Below are 26,207 nucleotides of genomic sequence, written 5' to 3' on the forward strand. Positions count from 1 at the left end.
CCCCAGACCATCCCTGTTGCACTGGTGGCAAAGGCTCAGCGACACCGCTGCAGCACCCTACACAGTATCCCACTGACAGGGAAGGCAGTGGTGGCTGCACACCAGCGATTTTGCCCCTGCACCAAGGTAAGTGACCCGGGGACAGCAAATCCACCAGAACGGCCGCACACTGCTCCCATGGGCAGATTCCACCCACACCTTTGGATGGGGCCATTGGTGACTTCCTTAGCTAAGTATGGAACTGAACAGAGAATTGCTTGGTCTCAGTCAAATATTGGCTCTTGCTATACCACACAAACCTAGTTTTTTTAGAAGGATACAGAAATTCCTGCTGAAGCCTGAAAGGGGCCGGGGACACTTCCTACAGTCCATACTTTCACAAAGCAATTTTCCTCCTCCCGATCAGGTCTAACAGCTGGCCCTTGGATTGGTGTATGACAACAGAGGGAATGTGGCAAGTACATGTAGCCCCTCCCCCAAAGCCCTGGACATCTGCAGACAAATGTTGGTTAATTTAACCTGCCAGGACAGCTTGCTGAAAGATTTTGAATAAGAATGGTCCAAAAGTAATTAAAAACATTTTAAATAGAAACATAGATAACTGTGGTTCACAAGATCCAGTTACAAAAGCAGTTAAATTACCAAAAAGGCATTTATGAATTTTCTACAAATTCTGACTTCTATTCCCAAAGAGGTCCTTAAAAATGGTACAGTTGATTTTCAAAAAGCCACATGGTAGGCTTTTGTGTAAAGTCACCCGAGAGGCCACTAAATAACTTGAAATGGAGTTTCCATAGTCCAAGTGAAACATTCTATCAGTGGCCCAGACAAGACAGCTACCCATTCTTTTTATTTCCATGATCATTCACTTTTCAAAGCCACTTCCAAAAGCTCCATCATTTTGGCAACCCAGACACCTCGACAACAGATGAAAAGCTGCTTCCACAGAAAATTTGCATTTGCTGGACTGTTGGAAGGAAAACTCAGGTTTCACTTTGAGGTTTTCGAAACTTGCTTTGGAGAAATACCCTTGGCACACACAAACCTTCCTTCTTATTCACAGTTTCTCGCAGCACATATTCATTGATCACTTTCTCATATCCCACAGACAGGAACAGTTGAGCCAAGAACTCTGAACAGAGGAAGGGGAAAATACAGAACAAGTTTAAATGAAAATGTAAACACAAGAAGGCAGAGGTCTTAACAACACAGACAGCTCTTCTCCGTACAACAGATTGCTTGACTGGAGCAGCCATACTGGAGGGCTTTGGCACACACTTAATCTAAAAAGAATTTGAATGGTATTTGAATCTGAATGTCTGTATTTGTGTGGTAGTGTTTTTCAGCTGTGTCTATGTAAGAATTCCATGAAACCGCTTACAGTATCAAACTCCTCTTAAATTTGATATCTGCCCTTCCCTCCCCTGTGCAAACAGTATTGGTAAAGAGCCACATGTGACAAGAAGAGGAAGAAGAGAAGTTCGGATTTATATCCCACCTTTCTCTCCTGTAAGGAGACTCAAGGTGGCTTACAAGCTCCTTTCCCTTCCTCTCCCCACAACAGACACCTTGTGAAGTAGGTGAGGTTGAGAGAGTTCCAAAGAACTGTGACTAGTTCAAGGTCACCCAGCAGGAATATAGGAGTGTGGAAACACATCTGGTTCACCAGATAAGCCTCTTCCACTCAGGTGGAGTAGGGAATCAAACCCAGTTCTCCAGATTAGAATCCACCTGCTCTTAACCACTACAACACGCTGGCTCTTCTGCTATCGCATAGTGCCTGGCTCAGATAGGGCCTTTAAGTATTGTCTTAACCTCAATAGGCTTTGATTGAAGGCCTTTTTCATATATAAAAGGAATATTTTTGTCTTATAATACTACAATTGATGCATGGGAGCATAAGTGACAGTCCCTTAGATAAATGACAGATTACTAAATTTCATGATTCACATTTAGTACAAAACCTACAAGGCACATGGGAATTCAAGGAAGCCAAGTGCAAATAAAGCAGTTTTCATTCAATGTCTTACTATCTGTGAAGAAGTACGATCTTGTTCCATCTTGTCTAACATAGAAATTTTCACCAAGTTTGTTTGCAGACTTAAACCTCAGCATTGCATGATCATGGAGGCCATAATCTCTGAACAGCACACACTTGCCCGGCTTTAACACCTGACAGACAGGAACATGAAATTGATGTTTTAAAACAGAAGCATAGTACAGAATAAAAAATGGAAGACTTTGAATCATTATGGCTCAGTTCTTTCACATATTTTAATAAAAATACTAATTATTTTACCTCTGAGATTATTTGGATGCTGTATCATGGAGAGATGTCTATCAACTGTTTCTTACTAGGGCATTGTATTATTCTCTAATTATTTTTTTGTATTGATCAAGGGTCGATAAAACGTAAGTAGGCCACTTTAAATTTCAGGAAAAATAGTCCATGTGTATTACATTTTCTAGATCCCGAAAGATGAGATCAATTACATCAAAAAAATGTCCAGCAAATGCAGTGCAATCCAGAGGGAGGGGACCAACTCACCCTCTGGATGCTGCATGGGCTTCTGCTGGCATAAATGCCCTCTCTGGAACACTTTTGCTGGCAGAGGGGCTAATCTGCCAGCGCCTGACCATTGCGGTGCCCCATGACACCTGGCCTTGCACCAGTGCTTGCATGTCGCCGCCAACTATGCCAGCATTCCAGGGCCATTTCAGGGGGCCGTGCCGACCATAGTTGGCCTCCAGACCCCTCTCAGCCATTTTCACGGCATATCTCTATTCTCCCCTATGAGGAGTTGGAGGATTTTTTAAAAAAACACCTTTTTCGGGCTTCCTGTGCTGTGGGAAAGCCCTCTGAAGCAGACAGAGCGGCATTCAGGCAGCACCGTCCCTGTCTGCTGCAGCTCTGGATTGCACTGGTAATCAGCAAATGTGTGTAGTTGGGGAAATGGCTTCAGTAATGGCCTTTGATTCATTGCCTCTCACCAATGAAAATGGAAGAATTATGCAAAGTAAGGAAAATTATGCATATATGCTCAAATATACATACTTTAAATAGGCCAGGGATTCCAGATTTACTTAGCAAATAATTCAAATTATAAGAGGATAGATTTTTTGTTTTGTACTCTCTTTTTTTTAATCCCACAAGTAGCCTTGGCTTTTCCTACACTCACACACAGATGAAGTATGTGAGATCTGGGCAGTGTGGCCATGACCTCCCACAATCATTTCAGTGATCTTTTGCCAACATCCATGACCACAGAAGTTACTAGCAGCTCCATGTCAAATACCTTTCTTCATCATATATTCTATTTACTATATAATGGGGAAAGCCAGGGCTGCCACACAGGCAAGAAATGTACTATATGAACAGCGGTTGTTGAGATCAGAAAAGGCAACTCCATGAAAAAACTCAACCATTATTCAATATAATTACGCACCTTGTAAATGTTGCTCAAAACTAAGTGCATCTTCTCTGGATGAATAGCAGAAAGTACAAATATTAACATCGCAACATCCACAGATTCGGGTGGCACGTTTTCCAGAATGTCATCTTTGGTAAGGTCACACTGGAACACTTTGCATCTCTGGATGTTGTACAAAGGGTTTTGCTATGAAATGAAAATATTTTTTTCCTTAGACATTGGCAACCAAAGGCTCTGACATTTGCTTTCTGAAGTAAATAATCTGAACTGTGAAGAAAACATCTCAGAAATAATATAACTGTCTCTAGCAAGCTCCTAATTTACTCAAAAGCCTCTGTGTTCTGAACAACACATTTACTTTTTGTTCTGTCAGCTGAGGTGCACACGTGCCATAAACAACAGCTTGCTCCCAAGGATTTTTGGGCAACGTAGACTTCATAAGTTCAGTAAAAGCTTTGTTATCCAGCACTCATAGAAAATGGAAATGACAATTAATCTAATGTGCTGGTCAGCTGAGTTTATTGGTCTGCACTTTCTCCCACCCCAAGGAATCCAGTGACAAGACCCTGCCCTGTTAGGAGTGCCCACACGCCTGGTGGGACCGTTCCTCTTCCAACCTATGTTATAGACAGACCAGTAGGCCAGCCCCCAGCACAGCTGGATCCTGACAACTCAGGGCAGGCTGAAAGGGAAGGAGGCACTTGAGGATGATTTCAGCTGGCAGCACTAGCTGTTCTAAGGCCAGCAAAGGCTGAGGGCATCAAACAGACTAGCTGGAGAGACAAGAGAAGGGAGTTTGTGCAGCCAGAGATCTCCATGGACATGGTGGCTTGGAGGGCGGGGAGCCTGCCCTCTGGGCACTGCTGGTTAACTGAGTGTTCTGGACAATCGAGTCCAGATGACAAAGTTTTCATTGTATTTCTTGATGCTGTATTAGAAGGAACTGCCAAAGATTTTTACATACCAATTAGAAATACAATTTCATTCCAAATAACTATTTACCAACTTGGAAGACAGTCAAACTGTCGCCGGAGCTTGCTTTACAGCTTTGGCACCAACAGATCTGCCAAATGACAAGACAAACTATTTTTTCAACATAGTTGAAAAAAAGCATCAGCCACCAGTGCGTTTGCAGCAACGAAAGCAAATTGCATCCCTATTATCTATCTGGCTTTCTTGCTGCCTGCATAAATAGACTCTTTAAATGGTGGCATATGACTGAGAAGTGCACCGCTCTCAATCAGTTTTCATAATTGAAAATTCTTTCCTCAATTATGCCAGGACAGCTCATATGAAAGATTCTGGCCAAGAATTAAACACCATTCTTCAAAATCACCCAAACACTACAGTCTTTTCCACTGAAAGATTAAAGTAGAATTGTATATTCAACCGCCACTTGCTGGACCTTCTTTGTTGTAGAATGCTCCCCTTGGGTCCTAGTGCCTACTTAGTTCTGTTCCCTCTCCTCTGTTCAAATGCAAAAATAAAAAAACTCGCCCTCATGACTTTGTTTAATACATGTTTAATAATGTACAGAATAATGTTTAATAATGTACAGAATAATGGTTTTGACAAAGGCAGTGCTTAAAAAGAAATGTTAATTCTCATATTCATTTGGGACTATTTTCTAATGTGGAAGCATACTGTTTTCTCTTCTGCTGCACCACAACTGACTGCACTTTAATCTTTCAGTGGAAAAGAGTATAGAAAATACTATTTAAGATCTACAGCATTTTTTCCTATGAGTGTTTGGAGGCACTTGTACCCATCCCAGAGAATGCAATTTAATCAGAATCTCTTTCCACATGTTAGTAATCCTTACAATTTAAAAAAATACATACTAAATGAAGGTTACCCAGTCTGCAAATGTGCTTTTAAAAAGCAACAGAACATTTTATTTTCAGTGGATCTGAGCCACTTCTACAGACTTCAGTACAGTTCCTAATCAATTTACTATTATTCTTCAATTAGTGCTGTTTTTCTATATTAAAAGAAAACATGATCACATCAGTTTTAATCAAAATGTATAAGGAGAGCTTGGTTTTACTGTTTAGAAATGTTTTAACGCTCTACTTTTGAATAATACTTTCACCCTTAGATGATTGGTTTTCAGCCTGTTTTTGGCTTACCTGGGAATTTAAAACAAATACTAAGTTAAGTCTGGTTTGCTTTTATTTACTTAGTCTGTAAATAGGATAACTGATTTTGGTTAAAATGTATGTTTTGGATTGAGCTACAAGGCCATGTACATTTCCTTGGAGCAAGACCCATTAAGCAAAGACTTCTTGCCAAGTAAACATGTGTAGAATCAGGAAGTTTATCTCCTACAGCTGTTCACTGTGCCATGCTTAGTTTGTTTACACACTATATAAACAATGCAATTCAGCAAAAAAAACCCCAACCCTCAGCACAGTTTTTATTCCTGTTACTACATTTTGAAATAGCAGCAAAAAGATGTCCTGATTATCTAAGCAGCCTTTTCATACTGTTCACTTTTTCAGTCTCAGATTTTAATGAATGAACTTTTCAATCAAACGCGAGGCTAAAATGATTTAAGAAATGGTTATTTTCGGCTCACTGATTGTGTGAACAAGAATAGAGAATCAGAACCAGAATAGTTTGATTATAATGACCCAGTCTTGATAAATCCCTCCCGCTCACTTTCCTGGAGTGTTTAATCTTCCATTAAAAAAAATAATCATGCTCTCTTCCCCTATAATTTTAAGAAACCTACAGTACAATCCTAAGCAGAACTGCACCCTTATAAACCCACTGGCTACAATGGACTTAGAAGGACATAACTCTGTTTAGATCACACTGTGGGCACATCTACCTTTCTTCCAAGTCTAATCTTACCAACCTTTACATATTCCACAGCTCGAGGGGAGAAATCACATGCATAAGCAAAGATATTTGAATCTTCTAGAAGTGGAAACAAACAGTTACCAACACCACAGCCGGCTTCAAGAATCGTCAGTTTCTGATTGTCAAACTAGAGAGGAGAGAAGGCATAACTGATTATATTCAAAACAAACAAATTCCCAGCCAATAAATACTAACAGCATAAATCAATGTTTTCGGAAAGCTTATACTGAATCAGACCATTGTTTATCAAGGTCAATATTGTCTACTCAGACCAGCAGTGGATCCGTAGGTCTTTCACATCACTGATGAGGGGGTCCAAAGTTATGGACTCTCAAAGGGGGTGCCCCTTTTCCCCACTGTTTCCAATGGGAGCTAATAGGAGATGGGGGCTTCATCTTTGAGGGTCCATAGCTTTGGACCACCTGAACCAAACTTCACCAAACCTGGGTGGTATCATCAGGAGAGTCTCCTAAAGATACCTTGAAAGTTTGGTGCTACTAGTTAACAATTGCACCCCTGACAGCAGGCACCCCCTTCGGCAGGGATTTAAAGGGAGAATCTGAGGTCCCCATTTTAATTAAGGCTTTTGAAAATGGTGTGGAAACTGCAGTTGGTCCAAAATGAAACAGCTAGGCTACTGTCAAGGGTTGGTTACAGAGATCATATATACCCCCTGAGCAAAAAGATCTGCTCTAGTTACTCAACAGTTTCTGGGCAGAATTCAAAGTGCTGGATTCTTATCTTTAAGGCCCTAAATGGCTTGGGGCCAGATCACTGCCTCCTCCTATGCTATCCTGCTGCTAGTTAAGATCTGCTTCTCAAACCTGGAAATCTGTGTCCCCACCTTCCAAGGTGAGGTGGGTGGTAACTACAGACAGGGAATTTCAGTGGTAGCACTTTTGCAACACTGCCCCTTGAAACTCACATGGTGACACCTTTACTTTCTTCTTGGTGCCAGCTTAAAACACATCTTTTAAACCAGGCTATTAGTCAGGGGTTTTTATCTTATCACCTGCTTCTATTCATTGATGGTTTTGATGCTGCTTATGTCTGATAGCTGCCTATATCTGGTGGTCTGTGTTTCAATATCATCACTTTAATTCTTCATCACCTTGAACAGGACTCTGAAGAGTCAGCATAGAAATATTCTAAATAAATAATGGTAAACATCCACCTATTTATTTTCAGTCTGCAATCCTAACATGCACTATATTCAAGTCTTCGAAGACAGTTTTCTTTTAAAAATTTATTATTTACACCATTTATATCCCAACCTTCTACTTTCATCAGAGCCACTAAGATAGTTAAAAAAATTAAGAACATTCATAATAAAAACATGTTTTAGTTGAGAAGAGGGAAAAGACAGATAGAAATTTTCAGATATCATTCCCCCTGCCACAGGAAACACAAATCTCTGGAAATGTAACACCAGGCTATGAACTGGATCAAACCTGGGCATTCCATAGAAAAACTGAAGTTGCTGCATGTTAATCAGTTCCTTTTAAAGATGGTTAGACCACCTGCAACCTGCTGGACTCTTTTGCTCTGTCATTTAGGAATGCTGAATCACAGGTCCTAGTGGAGAATCTCTCCCTGCCATGCTTCAGACATTTGAATGGTGGGCAGCAAGAGATTCCCCCCGCCCCCCATAACCAAGAATCTCCCATCTGAACACAGCAGTCACCATTTGAGTGGATTCTCTAGAATCTCTAGAATTCTCTAGAATGGTGAATAGAACAGAGGAAATTGGATACTTCCTGGTGCTATTGTTCAAACTGGCAAGCAGAAAGCATTTAAAATCTGGGATTTTGCAAACAAAGATCATTAGTTTAGCGATTTTTGTAAAATCTGGGTTGAAATAAATATAACAGGCTGAGCTCATTTAGGGAAGAGTCCTGTGTGAAGTTCCTCCCCAAAATAGGATATTTTCCTTCCTCAGCTAATTATATTTGTGCTGTGCAGAATTCACCTCTGTTCATCTGTAAGGTGCCCCAATACTCCTGTTTTGTTTGTTTTTTGCTGCCCTGGACTAATGGCTACTTCTTTGAAAACAACTGATAACTGATATTTCCAAAAATAAGTTGTTTTATTACGTCTTCCTAGGAAAACTGCAAACACAGCATAATAGGGAAAAAATGAAATGCATAGCTTGAAGCCCATTTCATGCACCCAAAAATTCATGCAACCAAGGACAACACAAGGACTGGCTGCACGTTTCCTGCTCTCTATACAGAAGCTTTGAATCACCCTCTGCTGCTTTAGTGAATGAAACTTACTTCACGGCAGGCTTTTAATTCTTCAAATTCTCTACTCGTCCAGTGCCTGTCCTTGAAAAAGTTGGTGCTATTCCTTTTGTAAAACAGATCCCAGTTCTTTTGAGCTTCTTTTTCTAACTTCAGTTGTTTGAAGTCAGATACTAAGATTTGTTCTTTTGCCAGCTTTTCTGTTTCTTCAGGGTGAAGTGTTCTTGCCTTGTGCCCAGTTAGCTGCAAAGTACTGTAAGTGGGGATTCTTCTGTCAAGCTGAGCAACAGATGGGGTGTCTTCCAAAGACCCAGCTTCATTCATATTAACTATAACGGGTACACAATTCCAGAGCTGCTTTAATCCTAATTTATCTTAATTATTCACTGCACTCATCAGATGAGATCTAGATCTAAAGAGACAATGAAGAAAAGGTTAGTGTTCTGTGCCATCGTTGGTGTGTTTTACAACATAGAAAAAGGGACACACCCCCTTTCCTCTTTATAGGTTTTAAATGAATCCATCTGTAAATAGACAAAACATAGTCTAATAAAGTCCCAAAATACAGGGAATAAGAACTATGACACCATACTGGGATGGATTTGTACACAATGTCTATAGCACAGATTGAATATAGAGATGTTTTCTTTCCTACATGCATTTTCTGGCCCAAACCCCCTTTAACACATGCATAATTTAATTACTGCTAAAGCATATAATCTTTGCTACTCTTTATTCGCGTGCCCCTACAGTGTGATATAATAGTGAGAGTGTCACACTGGGGTCTGGGAGAACCCGGTTTGAATCCCTATGCCGCCATGGAAGCTTGCTGAGTGACTGTGCCACTCAAACACTCTTAGCCCAACCTTCCTCACAAAGTTGTTGTGAGAATAAAACAGAGCAGCAGAGAAGTGACAGCCCTAGCACAGCCTGTATTTATATACAAAGAGAGGAATGAGAACACGGGTTCACAGGGGAAAATAAATCTGTAAACAGAAAAGTCCAGAAAGGATAAATTGTAAAGGATGTAGATGACACCTGCCACGCGTCTCTGTAATTTACCTGGGTCCTCCTCCTTTAGGTTACCTGGTGGATTCAGCAGGTTCGCAACTTCGGCAGAACCGGTTGTTAAAATGGTGCTTGAAAGCAATCAGTTGTTAAATTATTTGAATCCCACCACTGCTGGTATCTCCCTCAAGACGCAGTTCTTGAGCTCAGCGAAGGGCTCCAATGAGTCTCACACAGACGACCGCAAGTTCGATCCCCACCATCTCCAGCCACAGGACATCGTAGAGCAGAAAACACCAAAGAAACCTGGACGGAGCGCAGCGAACGGCTCGCTAATTCCCTTAGTTCACCGGGCAGCACTTACGCTCGTGCATCCCAGCTTTACCTCACTTTCCCCGCCCAGAAAAGCCTGCGCTCGAGGGGTTGAGGCCTACTCCATGGGGAGAGTTTTCACGGTTACACGCCGGCCCGAGGCCGGAAGAGAAGCCAGGGGAGGCGGGTCGGGGGCGGCCCGGTGTTGTTGTTGCTGCGGCGGCTGTTCGCGGGCGACGCCGGAGCCATGAACGGCTTGGCGGCCCCTTTGCTGGACAAGGAGGAGCACCCGCTGCAGCTGGGCGAGAGCTTCGAGCGGCACCCCAAGGCCTCCTTCCACACCATCCGCTGTGAGTGGCCCGCAAGGGCTCGGGGGCCGGGGGTCGACCGGGCCGGCCTCGACGGAGAGCGGCTTCGTCCCGCCTCCTCCTTAGGAGGTCAAGAACACACACACACACCCGGACTCCTTCCCATCCTGGGTTGCTGGAGTTTTGCTTTAAACGAAACCTCTTAGTAGTATCGTGTAGTGGTTAGCGCGGTCGGGTTCGGCGTTTAGGAAAGGCGGGTCGAAAGCTGCGCTGGGTCGGGAAAAGTCACTTTGGTGACCTTGGGCCGCTCTCACTGGTGGTTTAAGTCTGGCCTAGCCCACAGGATTGTTGTGAGAATTATTTATTTACTTATTACATTTTTACTCCTCCAATCTCCCAAGGGACTCGAGGCGGCTTACATGTAAGACGTGTAAAAACAATGCAGTGATATAAAAATAGTCTGAAAAATATAAACATATTTGTGGGAGAGAACGATCTATGCTGAAGGAGGACAGCATAAAAAGGCAAGTGAGATGCAAAAGATGCCCTGTGCTTTTGACAAGAGCCCTCTTGTCCCACATATGCAGCAGATGAAGCAGTGCTTGACTTTGACATTCAGATTGGGAGGATTTTCCAGGAAAAGTGTGGCTATGACAGTTTAGTATGACCTAATGAAAAGGTTTATTGACCAGTCTACATTTGTTTGCTAATTTTCTGTATGTCAAGTTTTGTAAAAGATGCAGGGGGTAGTTAGTGAATCTATGTCTTGCAGTGTGTTATCTGGGGCATATTGCCTTTCTGGATTCTTGAAACAAAAGCTCCAGTCCTCTTCTCTCCTGTAGTTAGTTACTGGTTCCCAATTCAACTGTTCCTCAAGTTGTTTTTATCAAACACATTTTATCTTGTTGCTCCAGAGAGCTCAAAATGGTATATGAAACCTTCCCTTCTTCATTTTATCTTTAAAAATATTTTTATTAATTTCCTCACTATTGTTAACAAACAGCAAAAAAGAAATATAAAACAAAAAAAGAAAAGGTCAGCAAAGGAAAACAGAAAAAGAAGATAGCTACCCCAAAACTGTATGAATATTAACTTTAACACATTGGATCTTAAGATTACAAAACTAATATTATCAAAGAGAATGATTCACAGTCTTAAATGCCCTACTTTCTATCCACTGGCTGTACAACATCATTGCTAAACAATTTCTTGTATCTTGATCATTAACAAATTAATACTTTTCCTGCTATTATTATTTTTACATAGTCGATTCAGCCTCATTTTATCCTCAACAACTGCCCTGCAAAGCTAGATAGTGACTCGCACAAGCCACCCCATGCAGTTCATGGTTAAGAGGTATTTTGGTCCACGTCTGCATGGTCCTAGTTTGACATTCCAATCACTATGTCACATTGTCTCATTCTTAGATTCACTCCAGTAAATAGTAAATGGTGGTGAGTTTGTCCAAATCAATGTCAGTAATTTATAAGCATGTTCAATACCTGTTAACATTCTCTCTAGATGATTTTAAGCCAGCGTCAATAGACACGTCCTGTGAGGGGGAACTACAAGTCGGAAAAGGCGATGAAGTTACTATTACGTTACCCCATATCCCAGTAAGTTGATTCTGCATCAGAGTGCACAGTCTACTTTTCTTCATTTCAGTTAAGCTTCTTATGATTTTTCCTCTTAATTTTTGAGTCTATGGTCAAACAAAATGTTATATGCTTCAAAAGCACTGAGCAACAACTTATAAAAGGTAGAGCTGGTCTAGAGACAGAGATAACAGGTTAACCTGTTCTGTGGCACATTTGTTATATTATGTCATAATTAACTGGTGGATCAACCACCAGCTAGTTGTCTGGCCGTAGAATAAATGTCAAATAAATTTGCACTGTCAAATAAATTAATGTTCAACAGTTGGTACCAAATTGTACTTCATAGATGGTTTGCAGATCATGGTTTGTCCTGAATGTAATTTGGGGTAGCATCTAAATTCCAAACGATAAACTGTTGAGTAACTCACTCCCTGTAGTTGTCTGGCAGTAACAGAGAAAGGATTCTACATGTGCTGGGAAGCAAAGGGAGCGCAAGGAGTGGGAAAACCATGATTTGTTTCTTGTGTCTGCTAGACTAAACAGAGTCATTGTACATACCATAGTTTGTCTCAAAATCTGAATGCTGTCATTCTGTAGAGAATGCTCAAGTGCTTCCTTCCCTCTCAGCCTGCCCTGAGCTGTCAGAATCCAATATAATACTGTGTTGGGGACAGTGTTAATGGATGGAGCAGGTAAACTGCTGAATTACAGTTCAGTGCCTACATTACAAAGTAGAGTTGAGAAGCCTGATGCATACAGCATAAAACCACTTGAGATTTTAACAGGCATTTAATATATGTTTATGCTTCTTCTTGTGGTAGGAGAAGAAAAGAGTTTGGATTTATACCACACCTTTCTCTCCTATAAGGAGACGCAAGGCAGGTTACAAACTCCCTTTCCTTCCTCTCCCCACAACAGACATCTTGTAAGGTAGGTGGTGCTGAGAGAGTTCTCAGAGAACTGTGACTAGCCCAAGGTCACCTATCAGGCTTCATGTATAGGAGTGGGGAAAGAAATCCAGTTCACTAGATAAGATTCCACCACTCAATTTAAAGACTAATGGTGTTGTAAAATGGAGCCCATTTCACAAAAGCATATGCCAGTAGGCTATGTTTATAAATTTTTACAATGCTATTTAAGGTTGTTTTTGCTGCAGTAGACTGACACAGCTGCCCCACTGGAATCCATCCATCATTTTTTTTCTTGGTGTAAGCATGTGCACCTAATTAGACTTATGTTATCTGCATCTTTTTCTAACATCAGGGTTCTACTCCTCCAATGACAGTGTTCAAAGGAAATAAAAGACCATACCAAAAGGACTGTGTTCTGATCATCAATCATGATACTGGAGAATTTGTGCTTGAAAAACTAAGCAGCAGCATTCAAGTAAAAAAGACAAGGTAAAAATGGCTAACAGGGATGTATGAGGGTCAGTTAAAACATGGGAAACAGGTCTTCTGAAACTGCTTCTGGTAGCAGACCACATCTTTAAGTCCATGTTAAAAAAGGAAAGACTGTCTCCCATATGAAATACTAGGATAACAGGCAGAAGACTTGTTTTGTCTCTTCCTTGGTATCCTAGCTTTCCATGTGCAAGGAGTTTTTAACAAGGGGAAATGTCAGGTCTGCAAGGTGTCATCTGCAGTCTGAAATGTTTCATTCAGGAAAAGGGTGTGCCATGTGCTATTTCTGCATATATGGAAATTGAGTCATATCACAGATGGGATGATTTTTTGAAATTAGTTGGGGCATAGTCCTCTATGATTTACATTGGAAGATCTCCACCTAAGCTCTTACAATGTCGCTGGATCAGTTGGATTTACAGTTGTTTATACATGTCTGGATTGTATTCAGGGGTCCCCAACCTTCTCGAACCTGCAGGCACATTTGGCATTCTGACACAGCATGGTGGACACAGTAACAAAATGGATGCCACGGGACACGGAGCCAAGGGCAAAACGATTGCCACACTTAACTTCAGTGGCACAGAGCAGATCCTTGTGCCCTGGAAGCAATGTTTAAAAATATCTGCACAGCCAGTTAAACCCCCAGTAGTCAATTCAGAGCTTTGCTATGCAAAAAGCCCTACCTGGCCACACTCACTTCCTAAAACATTTGGTGGGCATCAGAAAAGGTGTCTGCAGGCACCCACGGGCATCATGTTGGGGACGCCTGGTCTAACAATTTTGTCCTAAGCAGAGTTGCTGCTTTTTGACCCCACTGACTTAAAAGGTTGCAGCTCTGCTTAGGAAAGTACTACCGTGCGCAAGTGAGTTTGCTGGAACAGCAAGTCAGGAAGGCTCTGCTTAAACCTTGTCTTAGAGAAAGCTCCAGTTGCTGATCATCGGTGCAGCCTTCCTGACAATTCCTTCAGCTGTCTCATCTTCAGCTGTCTAAACTCTGCTTACGGAATAAATTATACAAAAGTGCACCAGTATGGTTGGTTTGCCCAATTATAGAATGTGAGCTATCACAGACATTTTGGAAGGAGTAAGAAAAGGGGGCAGTGTGGAAGGCGTTTGCGTGGAAGGCATTATTGTCTGCATCCAACTGATTTGTTTCAGAGCTGAAGGCAGCAGCAAGATCCAGGCCCGCATAGAACAGCAATCTGCCCGAGGCTCACAGACTTCCACCCAGTTCAGAACTCCTCCAAAGCCAGTAGCTGGTCCCAAAACTTCCCCATTGAAAGACAACCCTTCACCAGAGCCTCAACTTGAAGACATTAAAAGAGGTATGGCAGCCACACTGTTCTTTTATTTACCATGTGACTTCATGATCTAATTGCTTGATTTATGGGTTTTGAAGTGGCAGCGTTTATGCTGTTTCTTCCATATATCCTGTGGTTTTTAAATTGCTGTTTGGATCACATGTTTAGAACAAATTGTGACATTTATGTTGACAGCATTAACATTCATGCTTGCTTTAGTCCTATTCAGCTGAAAAAGAAATCTGCAAAAATTGAGAGTCAAAGTTTATAACCTGAAGTCTCAGCAAAGAGGATGATAGTGAAGTTTGAAGTTGCTATTCAGTGATGCTCCCACTGATCATCCACAGAGCAATTACATAAATATTTATTATTAATTTATTTGATTTATATCCCTAATAACATTGGGCTCAGGAGAGCATGCAAAGTGTTTAAAACAATACACTAATACATAAGAAGTTATAATAATATCAATCATTCATAAATAAAGTATAAAATATAAAATGACAGACAGTTAAAATATATAATGATAAACAATTAAACCCATAAAAACTCCTCCAGTCCAGTTTGGGAACATGGACCCATATTAAATTGTCCAGGCATGAATGGGTTAAGAGGGGGATCACACAAGATGGTACTGTATTTGGAATTTGATTGGTCCCTGTGGGGAGGCCAGTGATGGCACGAGAGGCCTCAACCAAAGGCCTGGTGGAACTTCTTCGTCTTACAGGCCCTGCGGAATAGATCCCACAGGGCCCTGGTGTCACCAGACAGAGAGTTCTACCAGGTTAGAGCCAGGGCAGAAAAGGCCCTAGCTCTGGTCTTGGTCAAACACTAGGACCTACCAGGAGGTTTTTGTCGACTGACCGCAGTATCTCCATGGGCAATATAGGGTAATGCCACAGTGGCGTAGGAGGTTAAGAGCTCGTGTATCTAATCTGGAGGAACCGGCTGATTCCCAGCTCTGCCACCTGAGCTGTGGAGGCTTATCTGGAAATTCAGATTAGCCTGTACACTCCCACACACGCCAGCTGGCCTTGGGCTAATCACAGCTTTTCGGAGCTCTCTCAGCCCCACCTACCTCACAGGGTGTTTGTTGTGAGGGAGGAAGGGCAAGGAAATTGTAAGCCCCTTTGAGTCTCCTTCAGGAGAGAAAGGGGGGATATAAATCCAAACTCCTCCTCCTCCTCCTCCTCCTTCTTCTTCTTAATAGATACAAGGGTCCCAGGCCCCAGGACTAAAGGTTATAACCAAAACCTTGAACCTGATGCAGAATTCCACTGGCAACCAATGCAGTTGTTGAAGTATTGGTGTTATGTGCTCTCTCACCGATGTACTGGCGAGGAGTCTGGCTGCTGCATTTTGAAGCAGTGTTAGTGTCTGAATCAGTCTCAGGGGTAGCCCCATGTAGAGCAAGTTACAGTAGTTTAGCCTGGAGGTGACTGTCACATGGATCACTGTAGCTAAGTCAGGAGGGAATTGGTAGGGGACCAGCTGTCTAGCCAGTCAAAGATGGTAAAAGGTGATCCTCACTGAATTGGTGACCTGGGCCTCGATAGAAAGGGAGAACTCGAGAGTCACTCCCAGGGTCTTGATGAATGCAGCCAGATGTATTGCTGCATCACTAAAACTTGGCAGTTGGAATCCCTCCACTGGACCATCCCAACCCAGTCACAGAACCTCCATCTTCGATGGACTTAGAGTTAATCTGCTCTTTTCCAAGCAGCCAGCCAAGGCCTCCAGACACTGAGCCAAAACATCTGGGGCGGTGAGCAGCTGGCCATTCATCAGCAAAACAAGCTGATTGTCATTAGCATACTGCTGACAACTCAGCCAAAACCTCTGAAGTTGCACTGGAGACTGCATGTAGATGTTGAACACATTGGTGAGAGAATAGCCCCTTATGATTCACCACAAGCAATTGGATGCCTCCAAGACATCTCCCCCCACATGACACCTGCTGTCTCCGTTTCTGGAGAAACGAGTCTAGACATTGTAGGGCTGTGCCCCAGATCCCAGTATCAGCGAGGTGGCAGGCCAGGAGATTGTAATCAACTTGTCAAATGCTGCAGTGTGATCTAACCGCAACAGCAGCGCTGATTCCCTTTGGTACAACTGCATCTGGAACTTGTCTGTGATGGTGACAAGCATGGTCTCCTTCCAATGGCCAGGCCAGAAACCAGACTGGAAGGGATTAAAAACTCATGCATCCTTCAGGAATGCCTGCAGCTGTTCCACCACCATCAGCCTCTCAACTATTATACCCAGAAACAATAAGTTTGAGACTGGGCAGTAGTTGCGTGAATCAAGAGCGGACAGACCACTGCTTCTTTTAGCTTCCCTGGGAAAACTCCCTGTGATAGGGAGCAGTTGATACTTTCCAATAGGGGGCCTTGTAGTGCCTCATCGCTGTCCTTCACCAGCCATGAAGGGCATAGGTCAAGAGGACAAGTGGTACATCTCACAGCTGCAAGGAATCTGTCAAGATCAGGTAGGGAGAACAGATCAAAGTGGTCCAATATAGAACCAGAAGATGGCTAAGGAGCCTCCAGTTCCCTTACTGTATCAGTTGTTGGTTGGAAATTGCAGTGGAGCAACAAGACTTTGTCCACAAAAAATGCTTGCAAAAGCCTCACATCTGAGTCCAAATCATTAATTTTAGAGCCCATCAACAGGGATGTCAGAGATCAGATCACACTGAACAATTGTGCTGGGGTGAGAGCTTGCAAATGCAATGGAGGGAGCATAGAAACTCTTTTTTGCTGCCCTCACTGCCATCTCATAGGCTTTCATAAGCAACCTATAAGATGTTACTGCAGCCGCCAACCTCGCTCTATTCGTCTCAGCTCCATTTTCTTCAGCCTGAGTTCCTCAGTATACCAATGAATCAGGCTAGCACAGGAGTGGAGAGGACAATGGGGAGCAATTCCTTGATGACTTCGGAGAGCTGGACATTCCACCAGCACATCAATGGTACGCTTTGGATCCCACAAGGCATTCTGGAAACCAGTAGCATCTATAAGTCTCCATGGGTGGGAATAAATAGGCCCGTCACCTAGACCAATGTATTGGGGGGCATTGTTGTCTAAGGCTGTATCACACGTTGATTTTGAAATAAAAACTTGGATATCTGGCATGTAGTTTGGAAGTTGCTGCATTCCTACAACAACCTAAATGATAAGATACAAAGTTTATTGTAAAATGCAAAATTATAGAATACTGTGCAGAAACCACAAGTGTACAGTTTTCAAGAATTCTGCTCAATATCCTCTTTACAGATATCACGATAAATTACTATATACATTAACTTGCAGTTATTTTAAATAACCAGTGACGTTTTAAGTAGCAGTGTACCCTTCTGCCTCAATAAAGAACCTTCAATTGCTGCAAACTTGAGCTTCTATGAACATGCCCATCTTTCTTCTTGGCAGTCAGTATTTAAATATGTAATTGTTTGTGGTATGTCTTATACTGTTTGTTTTGCATTGTTTCTAATTGTATATTTCACCTTGAGTTTCAACAAGAAAGGTGAACTATAATGAAGGAAAATAATTAAATAAAATGATGGAAGGTTTATATCTTGGTCATTATCTATTCCAAAGGTTAAGATTTTTCTAACAATCCTGTTGAAGATGCTTGAAGAATGAAATCCAGTTTACATTTATTGGAGCTGCAGATGCTGGAAAAGTATATATAACATTTCAGATTTCCTGATATGACTTTGTAGCATATGAAAATTCTGCAGCAACGTAACAGTGGAATGGTTGTAACTGAAGTAGGTAAACAGATACACAGCTCTAAGGCCATCTGTTTGCATCACAGGGATAACTGCCCTACATAATGCATTCAGTCAATGTTAGGTAGCTTAATTGAACCAATTTATAGCGTGTGACCTAGATTTTTTCAGAATCTGCAAACCTACCCCAGAGTTGTGAAGGTACTCATGATCTGCAAAAGTATGTATTGTTTGGAGGCGTATTAACTTACCTGCCTCCGTCCTTTCATTCCAGAGCTAAGAGCTGAAGTCGAAATTATTGAGCAGATGAGCAGCAGTAGTGGCAGCAGCTCGTCAGATTCAGAGAGCTCCTCTGGGAGCGATGAAGAAACCTCCAGCAGTGATGGCGAAGAGGCTGCACACCCTTCCCCTTCTCAGCAACACAATAACAAAAATGCTGTGGTCAATGGTACCAGCAGGCCTCAAGGAAGCAATCAGATCATGAACACTCTCAGTAAGTGAAGGGTTTTTGTCACAAGACAGGGATTTTCTGAGTACAGGGGTCTCCAACAGGGGGCTTGCAAGTCACTGGTGCCTTGCTGACCTCTGAAGAGCAGCTCTTCTATCTCCCTAGTAGACTCAGGAAAAGATCTGCTCTTTTGGGTTTTTATTGATCTGTGATATTTAACGGATAGCTTCATTTCTGGTACTTTTGTTGGTTCACATTCTGTTTCTAGGACAGAGCAGAACTTGATAACATGCTGGGGGAAAAGGGGAGTGTCTGAGGATAGTTTTCATTACTCAGAAGTAGCTCTCAATAAAGAAAAAGTTGGTGACTCACACACTGTATACAGACAGGTAGAGCCAAGACCTGACTTTTAAAAACTTGTATGTTGCTCTGGGAGAAGAAAATTTAGGGGAGGGGGCAACGAAAGTATTTTTTACCCACCTGCTGTTTCTCCACTCTGAATTCACCTCTATGTAAATAGCTTTCCTTTAATAGTATTGGGTTCAATGACTTGCATTTGGGTGCAATGTGTATTTAACCCTTATCTGAGCACAGATATTTTCAGTCAATTGCCTTGTCAAGAACGCACAGCCTGCTTTTTAATTTTGGGTAAAGTGAAAACATTGATGTTGTGATGAAAGTGTCTTACTGTAGACGTTCTGGTGATATTGCCATTGAGCATCACAGTCAACTCTATCAGTACCTCAGATTTTGTGGCCCCTTTCTGCAGGTAGCAATGAATTGCATTATGGGATATAGTTTCACAATTTGGCCCAGTATAAACATAGAGTGGATTCAGTGCAAGTTTTTCTAGCTGGTGCCAGTAGTAAACACAGGTAGATCTGTCTCCATGACACTGTTGTTAGACAAAGTCTGCAAAGGAGCAAATGCATTTTTTAAAAGACAAATCCATGAACAACATAAAACATCCTGTCTGTTTCCCCCTGCAGACTGGTTGCCTTCCATCCCCACTTCATGGCCAAACTTTCTTTCAATTAGTTTGAGGTGAAATAAATTCTTCACTGTAGCATTCAGTCAAAAAGTAACTTAACTTCCTTTTTTTTTCCTAAACAGGAAATGACTTGCAGTTGAGTGAATCTGGAAGTGACAGTGATGATTAGACCAAGGCTTTCCCATTAGTTTCCTGTCACAGATGCGTCAAGATTCAAATATTACTAAGCAAGAATAATGCTAATGAAGAAGCGGCTTGGGACTCAGCCAAATGAGTGCAGCTTCAACTAACGTGACCTTTTGAGAATTTTCGGAAACAATGGCTAATACTCTGTTTACCATTTGTATAAATTGTGTATGTTGTGTATATTCTTTTAAAGTTTTAAATAGATACGAGTACTACTCGAATACAGTAATCTGTGTTCTAATGTGTTGGTCCTTTGTAAAGCATTGAGGATGAGTAGCATAGTATACTCCCTGTATGTCACTGGATCTTCCACAGGCTGAGGGCCTGAGATGAAAGAGTAGATCAGAATGTTAACTTCATATAGAAGGTGGGGTTATTTCAGTTTTCGAACTCTTTGTGTTTTTTTAAAGCAAGGATTTCCTCCTAAATACAAGACAAGCATAGCATGGGGAAGGATAGTCTGGTTTTCTGTTCCTGAGGGGTTGTTTTCTTACTGCATGAAGTTGTTTTTTTAATGTCGGATAATATTTTAACATTCTCTCCCCACATATTCTGAAGTAGTGCAGCCTGTGGTGTCATCCAAAGATTGCAATGCCTAATTCTGCTTCATGTGTAAGCAAGACCTGATTTCCTAATTTTAGAAGGTATCTAATGTCCTTGAATTTAATGAAGAAGTTATCTGTAGAATGTGTTTCTGGACCAGGTCTAAAACAAACCGGGCACTTCAGTGTGAATTTGAAAAGAGGACATAGTACTAGTGTCCTCTGCTGTGTCTGGGTCCATCTAGCTTAAGACAGAGTTGTGAATAGCCACTTGCCTGGTTACCTGTGACGAGTAAGAATTGCCTCCAAGCAAGAAAGCTTTTTTAAAAATTGAAAGCAAATTAGTGTTTTTCTTTTTCAGGCAGCCCAATCCAGGGGAAAATCCCCTTGTGGAGGTGGCACGGACCTATGCCAGTGGAAGTGCCCTCATTGTAGCACTTAATCTGGCGGAAGGGAAGACCTGCTGGCACCTGGCCATTGTGGCACTCTGCGATGGCCAGCTGCAGCACCCAGCCTCACAACAGCATGGTGGGGGCATTCCTCAGGTTGGCACCAGGTTTGGCACCAATTGCGCCATGGCCCCTACCCTGCACTTATGCTGCCCTTGTGGGTGGCGTCAGTGCATTGGGCTCTACTGGGGGAGTCCTGGTGGCAGGGAAGGTTTTCAAGTTTCTCCTCTCCCTGCACTACCAAGGAAGATTGCTGAGGGATGTATGCCACTGCTTCTATTATGCTGGCCCCACTTCACCAGCCGTCAGGATGGGCTGTTACTTTGCATGGGCAAATGCCAGTGGAGCTTTTCATAAACTTGGAACTTTTATGGACTTAGAATCAAACCTGGCATGACAGGTCATGGAACTCCACCCATATTGTAAAGGGGAGTTACAGCCATGAAGAGGCCTGATTTGGATTTGGAAATGCGTAGAAAGGGAGGGTGGGTTGGATTGGGGCTGTATAGGCAGAGGAGAGTGGGTTTAACCCTCCTCCTTTCATACAGTTTTGCTTCTCAGAAAAAGAGGGGCATCCATCTTTTCTTCCTTTAAAGAGCTACAATGGCATAGGTATTCCAGTTCATGTATACGGGGATTAGAGGGTTAATCCCCCTCTCTCCACGTTGCCCCAGTTGGAATTAAATCCCGATATAGCTGTAATGATCTGAGAAAAAAATCTGATCATATATCACCCAACAATATCTTGTCTGTTTTTCCCCTTATTGAAAAAGTTTATTTTAAGACAGGAAAATGCTGATTTGAGGTTCATATGATGGTTCTGGTTCAAATCAAAGACATAAACATTCCTTCTATTCTGTGTAGGAAATTCTGCTTTCTTCTTGTCTCTGCTTTCACATATGAGAAGCACACACATCTACTGCTCATATATGCCAGTCAATGCTTCATGCTGCATAGATATGTGAGCACACAATGCCGAACAAGTGTAATGTGTAAAATTATCTCACAAGCGACACCTGTGTTAGAAATTCATCTTGTTTTCCTTAAACTCTGTTAAAGGTGACAACAGAACACTGAATTTTTCCAAACGTACTATATTTCACAATACGGGGTCCCAGAACAAAAACTACCTTATTGCGTACTGGGTTATGTGTTTACACGGTGGAATTTTAACTGTAACTTGTGTTGTTGAGCAAAGGACACAACCCAGTACACGCTGCTTTTTTTCAGTTGCCCTGTGCCAAATACATGCAATGTGCAGAACCCAATACCTACTAGGTCATGCAGCAGTTACAAGAAGCAGCAGAGTACTAATGAAGAAATCAAATCTATTAAACCTTGCCCAGTAATTATTAGTGCCTACAAAACAGGTTTTGGTGACTGGTCAGGTTAGGAGGTAGGTTTCTCCTATTTGGCTCCAATATTATGGTGTAAGTTCCAAGGCTAGTTATACATATACACAGGACTATGTGTATTCCATGATTCTGCAAAAATGTGGAATTTGATGTTCAGCATCTAAAAAATCTTGCTTTTTGCAAAAGATTTTGTAAAAAACAAACATTTTCAAGATTCTGTAGATAAAGGGGGTGGAATCTTCCTCTGTCCTATCTGGGTGGTCTAAGCTTTTTTAATTCAACAGGTACATGTATGTTTTGTTAAGACAAAGAGGGAAAATTCTACAAGTGGTAATAAAGTACAAATAATTTTTCTAGATCAAATTGTTTAAAATAGATCCGTATGCAGTTTTGCTCTGTCATACATCTACGTTTAAAAAACTAGTTTTAAAATAATGCTTTGTGAGACGAAACCTAAATGAGAAATAAGATGGTGGTTTTCAACTGTACATCATCAGGATGGAGAATATAGTGAGTACTCATCACAGTTTGCTTTTTAATGAAATGTTGATAGAAATGAGTCATCCATACATTTCAGTATTATGGTATAGTTAGTTTCGAGGCTAGTTACATATGTACACAGGACTATGTGTATTTCATGATTTGGCAAAAATGTGGAAGTTGATGTTCCAGCATCTAAAAAACCTTGATTTTTTAAAAAGCTAGTTTTTAGTCCTTAAGGTCGTGAAGATAGGATTGAAAGCTGCTGTTTGGTGAAATCTCAAATTAGAGAGTGTTAGATTTTCACTGTTGAAAGATGGGGCTGTGATATCTTACAGTGCAGTCCAGAACAGAGTTGCTCCAGTTCTAAGCCCATTGACTTCAATGGGTTTAGACTGGAATAATTCTGTTCTGGATTGCACTGTTAATCTTCTGTCCCTCCTCATGGTTGGCAGAAGACAAAAGTAAGATAATACATCATTTCCCCCGTTAATTTACATTGTAATTCCTACATTGCCATGGATCTTGGTTTGCCTTGCAGCAGTATATGTACAATAGCCTTCAAAAATTTAAATATACTAAAAGGCTGGAGAAAGACATTCTCAGTGTTCTGTAGTTCACAATTGAATGTAAGAGGATGTTGTACTGGCTGACTTGCTGCAGGGAATATGCCCTGGTTTTTATATGTTACACACCACCTGACTGAGTCCAAAGATGCTAGGTAGGAGTAACAACAGATTCAGATGATAATGTACTATTTTGGAGGAATTGTGCCTCAACATTGGTGTAGTCCAGATATATGTTTACATTTGTGTAAAATATATGTAGATATATATTACTCGTAAAAAAATAGGGTTTTTCTTTTTAAAATTTTATTTAAATAAAAATTAGCAGCACAAAGTGAGCACTTTATTTCTATTTGATGTTTTCCTTCCTCTCAGAATATCAAAATGTTATGTCATGCAGTTCAGAACAAAAGGGAGCGCTATTTTACGTGACAAGGAATTGAATGTCACGTAAGATCCAGTGACGGCCATTAGCCAAGGTAGCTTTTTCAACCTTTAGTTTAGTCAGGAAAAATGGCTAAGGAAAGAAGAGTGTACCATCAAGTCACAACCAATTCATGACATCCCCTGTCTGAATGTTCCACGCAAGAGAGGAATTGAGGTTGTTTGCCAATGCTTTCTTCTGCAAAGCAAACCTGGGTCTTCCTTGGTGGTCTTCTAAGTACTAACCATGGCTGATTCTGTTTAGCTCCCAAACTCTGATGAGCCCAGCTTCAACCAGGCTATCTGGGCTGCTGTGGAAAACCTTCATGTAAAGAAAGCAAGCATGGTGTAGTGCAGTGGTTCTCAACCTTCCTAATGCCATGACCCTTTAATACAGTTCCTCATGTTGTGGTGACCCCCAACCCTAACATTTATCCATTTTACAGATGGAGAACACTGATGCAGAGAGTCTTAGGTGACCCCTGTGAAAGGGTTGTTCGATCCCCAAAGGGGTCCCAACCCTCAGGTTGAGAACCACTAGTATAGTGGTTAAGAGCAGGTGGATTCTAATCTGGAGAACCAGGTTTGATTCCCCACTCCTCCACTTGAGTGGCAGAGTGAACCAGATGTGTTTCCACACTCCTACGTTCCTGCGGGGTGACTTGGGCTAGTCACAGTTCTTCGGAACTCTCTCAGCCCCATCTACCTCACAAGGTGTCTGTTGGAAGGGAAGGGAGCTTGTAAGCCACCTTGAGTCTCCTTACAGGAGAGAAAGGTGGGGTATCAATCCAAACTCTTCTCTTCTAAAGAAGCAGTATACCTCTGAATATTAAATATTAATATTTAATTTAACTATTTTAGTTTAACTAAAAGTTTTAACTATTTTAGCTTGCCAATTATGTGGTAAATGTTAGAAATGGGATGCCTGAATCTGATACAGTGGGATTTTTCTTATGTTGCTATGAGTGATACAACTGGCTTTTATTTCCAAAATGTGAGGGCTACTTAATTCACTGTTCGCCATCTCCTGTCAAGCGTGAGTTCTGATGTGCAAAGGGAGAGCTCCCAAGGGAGCAAGGAGGGAGTAAGTCTTTTACAATTATATCTGCTGATTTGCAACACAGAGAAATGGTATCGGATTTGCATTATTCACAATGAAGCTGCACCAGTTTGAAATGTGAAATATTTCCTGTTACAGCTGCCAGCACAATAAAAGTATCTGAGGACAGGTGTTCTGCAAATCAGATGCCTGTCAGCTACAGGTAAAACCTTATGTCTTTTTTTTCTACCTGCCCCCACCTTCGTATTTACATGATACACCCAGATTTTCCTTGTTAAGTGTTCTGTAATTGTACATCATCACAACAGACATATACCTTAGTCACCATAGCACCAATTAGTCCCATATTAACATCAGATCCATTTCAGACCATTATATTTCAAGAAGGTAATAGCAAAGGGGTCTAGAAAATGTGTGAGCATTCTCAGTTACGTTCTCATTTATGTTGCAGCCGGCTTAAATGAAAACACAAGTGGTTTGGATTTTTCCTTTTTTCTGCCAAATGCCAATCCTTGGCTAATTCTGTGGTGAAAATCAACCTCTGACCAACTACAGGACTACCATATTATTCCACTGCAGTAGGCCTCTTAAGGCATCTGTGTGTTGTCTTTTGTTTTTGCTAGAGATTCAAAGCAGGTTCTTCTATTCTCAAATGGACTCTGCCATTCCGCCGCCCGCCCCCCTGGCTTTTGGGGCAACTTGAAACCAGTTACACAAAGCACCGCCGTATCTTCCTAACTGCAATTCATCCTATCAAACGCTAGCCAGAGAGGCCTGAAACAATTCCTCACCCCAACACCACCCTCCATCCAACCTGATGAAGACTGCTGTACAAGTGGGAAGGCTGCATGCACACTATCATATACATATTTTTTGTTTTTGATTTAAAAAAGTATTTCCTGAGCACTCAGGGCTATGAAGCAGTACACTTGAACCATATTTACATATGAAGAACTAAGCATCAGGACTCATCTGCATCTCAAGAAGGAGAAGTGGAATCTTACTCAAAATATCTGCATCACTGAAAAAAGAATTAACAAAGTTATTTGCATATTTTAAAAACAATGCATTAGCTATTCTGACATTTTAAGCAATCAACTCAGTTGGTGATGTTATGAAAATGTATTTTACATTAGAGGAAAAACCCACCTGAGAAATAATTATAAACCATAAATAATCTGCATGTGGATGAGAGTACTGAGAAATTAAATTAGACATGTACTTAGTTGTTTTAAATTGCCAAAATCATAACAAATGTACTAAAAATCACTTTTATTTGCCTGTACTGAAATCACAGTGACAGAATTTATATAAAACTCTGTAATCTTATGCACTGGATGCAGGCCCTTCCAAGTAAACATATATAGATCAGGTTATTAGTAGATTGGCGATCTAAAGCTCTAACTGTATTTTGTTAAATTGGAAGGATGGCATGCTGCGCGGCTTGCTGTGCTCTTAGAAAGAGGTCTGATACATAGGATAGGGTTGCCAACTCCAGGTTG

General features: G+C 41.5%; 2 protein-coding genes across 2 annotated transcripts; one reads left to right on the plus strand and one right to left on the minus strand.

Annotated features, from left to right (window-relative positions):
* Positions 1–567: 567 nt before the first annotated feature.
* METTL6 (methyltransferase 6, methylcytidine) lies at positions 568–9,902 on the minus strand. The gene is made up of 6 exons (XM_048510660.1): positions 9,602–9,902; positions 8,573–8,951; positions 6,292–6,423; positions 3,447–3,617; positions 2,031–2,172; positions 568–1,132 (listed from the first exon to the last, which is right to left on the minus strand). The coding sequence occupies exons 2-6, from the start codon at positions 8,861–8,863 to the stop codon at positions 984–986; spliced, it is 885 nt and encodes a 294-aa protein (XP_048366617.1). The 5' UTR covers positions 8,864–8,951; positions 9,602–9,902; the 3' UTR covers positions 568–983.
* Positions 9,903–10,078: 176 nt separating this feature from the next.
* Positions 10,079–23,560, plus strand: EAF1 (ELL associated factor 1). Its single transcript, XM_048510661.1, has 6 exons — positions 10,079–10,209; positions 11,689–11,783; positions 13,029–13,165; positions 14,330–14,496; positions 18,480–18,698; positions 19,767–23,560. Exons 1-6 carry the CDS (start codon positions 10,107–10,109, stop codon positions 19,811–19,813), a joined length of 768 nt encoding a protein of 255 aa, XP_048366618.1. The 5' UTR covers positions 10,079–10,106; the 3' UTR covers positions 19,814–23,560.
* Positions 23,561–26,207: the final 2,647 nt, after the last annotated feature.

This window comes from Sphaerodactylus townsendi, linkage group LG11, assembly GCF_021028975.2.
Source record: "Sphaerodactylus townsendi isolate TG3544 linkage group LG11, MPM_Stown_v2.3, whole genome shotgun sequence".
Classification (NCBI taxonomy): Eukaryota; Metazoa; Chordata; class Lepidosauria; order Squamata; family Sphaerodactylidae; genus Sphaerodactylus; species Sphaerodactylus townsendi.